Consider the following 2,970-nt stretch of genomic DNA (forward strand, 5'->3'; position numbering starts at 1 on the left):
CGTGTGACCACGAAAGAGGTGATTTGACGCTTTTCGGCCCCGTTGCATTCTTTTATATCATCAACCGAGCCTCAAGATTCCGCACGCAGAATTGATTTGGTCACACCGTCGAGGCCTTCCTTTTGCATAAACATATAGGTACACGTATTACGCACGCCCGCGCGCGCGCACACACTCACACAAGCACATCTGAAGCAGAGACCATTACTTATGTCAGATTCAATCTGGGGGAAGCAGTCGCTGCTTTCCTTTCAATATTTTTTGACATTTTGGTAAACAGCATAGTTTTGGTTTGTAATTGATTTTCCCTAACAGCAAAGTCGTTTTTTACCAGAATTTTTTTCCGTTTTAGATTTTTTTTCTTCTAATATTTGCCCCTACTGTCTGCATGGACACATCGAATATGAACTCATTTATGCAGTATTCAGTTAGTAATGTAACCCATTGTAGACCTAAATCTGGATACCATCAGCATTTGCATCACCATCCTTTGGATCAGCATCAAGGCTTCCAGCTGAGCAACGACAACATCCACTCGGGTCACTGCGCTCCCCAAGCCCCCGTCACCGTGTCGAGAGGCTCCAGGCTGAGTTACAATGTGGATGAACGCTTGCACGTGAGCGCTGACGGTGGCGGAGCGAATGAGACAACAGGGCCGGCCCAGCATCACGAACCACCACCTCATCACGAGCACCAACAAAGGCATAACGGCTACTATCATCATGTTGACACCCAAAGTGGATTATTGTCTTCCTATCATAACGGAAGTACTGTCAATAACGGGGCCTATTTGGAGCAGGCCTGCACCACAAACGCTGACTACATTGCAACGACAGGCCCTGCCAACACCATCCATCCTCAATATTTCATGGACGAGCCAGTACCATCGACCTACTATCATCAATCAACATTTTCTACCTCGACCCCCACCGTTGGTACGAGCTTTGGAACCCTGGCTGCAGCCTATTGTGGGCCTCAGGGCGCCCTCATCGGTTCCCATTACCCGCCTCAGGTTAGCTCGGGTCTCGACGCAGCCGGCTACCTGGGACTTCCAAACGGGGGAGGATATGGAGAGGTACCTGTCTCCCTGGAGCGAGAGAGGGGGGACGAGGAGAATCTGCAAGGTGGACAGGGGCCAAAATTTGACTGGATGAAGGTGAAGAGGAATCCACCTAAAACAGGTGAGTTTGTGCGTGCGTGTGTCGCAAATGAATTGCTCGTATATCTTTCATTTTCATGTATGAGTGCACCAGTTTGAGGGCGTCTGCAGGCATTAAAACTATCATTTAAATCACATGAAACAAATATAGTAAGTCATGGGAATACGGAACATAAACATGTAATGTTTGGATAATGTCTCGCGTGTTTTGTTGGAAAGCGAATTTTTAGACAAGCCTCCTTTCAATTTTTATTAATTCGAATGTACTATGAATAAAAAAAAACCTTAATCCAATGAATGCTATTTACTTAAAGTGCAATATTTAGATTAGTTGACCAATATTGCAGAAAACAATTGCACACTCTATGAACATCTTTGAAATTCATATCAAATAAGAGCAGTGAATTCATATGTGGTCATTCCAGTTTCACACATAATGGTTATAACAGGCACGTTTTCTGCACACCCCGCCCCCACACACACAAATACGGGCGCACATAATACAAACAAACAAGGGTAAAAGGGGGAGCAAATGAGTGTATCTTTAATGGCGTGCGTTGTGTGCGTAACGCGAAGACTCATCTCTACTTTATCCAACGGCGCACTTGTGTCTCTTATGACGCCAACTTCTCAATAGTGCATAACTTTCAGTTTGTTCTTAATCTTTTCAGTTAAAGTGTCAGACTTCGGCCTGGTTGCTGCAAACAACACCGTGCGCACCAACTTCACCACACGGCAGCTCACAGAATTGGAGAAAGAGTTCCACTTCAGCAAGTACTTGACGCGGGCACGGCGAGTGGAAATCGCTGCCACACTCGATCTCAATGAGACCCAGGTGAAGATTTGGTTCCAGAACAGGCGCATGAAGCAGAAAAAGCGCGAGAAGGAAGGCACGTCCACTCCGTTACGCCCATCCTCTTCGTGCTCGATAAACACTGGCGGCGGATTCAACAAGATAGTGGAGGAAACGGACGGCTCATCTGCATCCACCTCACCAGACGCGTCTCCTGAATCGGAGTAGATACAGCAAATGCACCGTTGCTCATTGGGCCTGGGTATACAAGACCAACAAAGCCTTTCATTCAGTGTGTGATGCCAACTCACTTATAGACAGTTTTATTCAAATTATAGAGTATCCAAATGATACATTATGCAACCAAACTACCTTATGTAACCCCATATTTTAATTTAAATGCACAGTAAACATAAACGCAATTAAAAGCACAAATAAAATGAAAGCAATGAAAAACTACAAATGGACAACTATGATAAATCACATTTAAGTATTGCTTCATTTCTTTTTAACAGCATTGTTGACAATTTCGCTTATCTTTGGGAACATCATAAATAGATTATAATTTACAATACATTCACTTAATCTTCCCATGGTTTATTTATTTGTTGGACAAAATAGTAAATATGGTAAAAGAAGAAAAACAATCAGTCATCATTTTCATGAATTTTATAATTCGTACATACAGTATTAATGAAATGTGCCCTCTATATTTAATCCATCAGAGTGGAGAACACAGAAGCACACGTAGGAGATGGGGACCAATTGCAGTGCCCAGGGAGCTTTTTTTTTTTTTTTTTTTTTGCTCAAGGACTGTTATATGAAAATTGTAGCTTGAATCACAAAGAGACAATTTATACAATTCAATAAAGAGCCACGGCATACATCTCTGAATGGAATTCTTGACAGATGATTATATATTTTTTTTAAATGCTTTTTTAAGTTATTTCATTATGTCTCATCAGAGTCTCTTTGTAGTATGTGAAACCAACACTTGCATGGCTGCCAGTTTTATACA

The 2,970-nt window shown here is 42.6% G+C and overlaps 1 protein-coding gene across 1 annotated transcript; it reads left to right on the forward strand.

Annotated features, from left to right (window-relative positions):
* Positions 1–388: 388 nt before the first annotated feature.
* LOC147135020 (homeobox protein Hox-B1a-like) lies at positions 389–2,293 on the forward strand. The gene is made up of 2 exons (XM_086056018.1): positions 389–1,181; positions 1,831–2,293. The coding sequence occupies exons 1-2, from the start codon at positions 389–391 to the stop codon at positions 2,178–2,180; spliced, it is 1,143 nt and encodes a 380-aa protein (XP_085912144.1). The 3' UTR covers positions 2,181–2,293.
* The last annotated feature ends 677 nt before the right edge of the window (positions 2,294–2,970 follow it).

The sequence above is a fragment of the Filicampus tigris genome, chromosome 16 (genome assembly GCF_054856515.1).
Source record: "Filicampus tigris isolate MCC_2025a chromosome 16, RoL_Ftig_1.0, whole genome shotgun sequence".
Lineage (NCBI taxonomy): Eukaryota > Metazoa > Chordata > Actinopteri > Syngnathiformes > Syngnathidae > Filicampus > Filicampus tigris.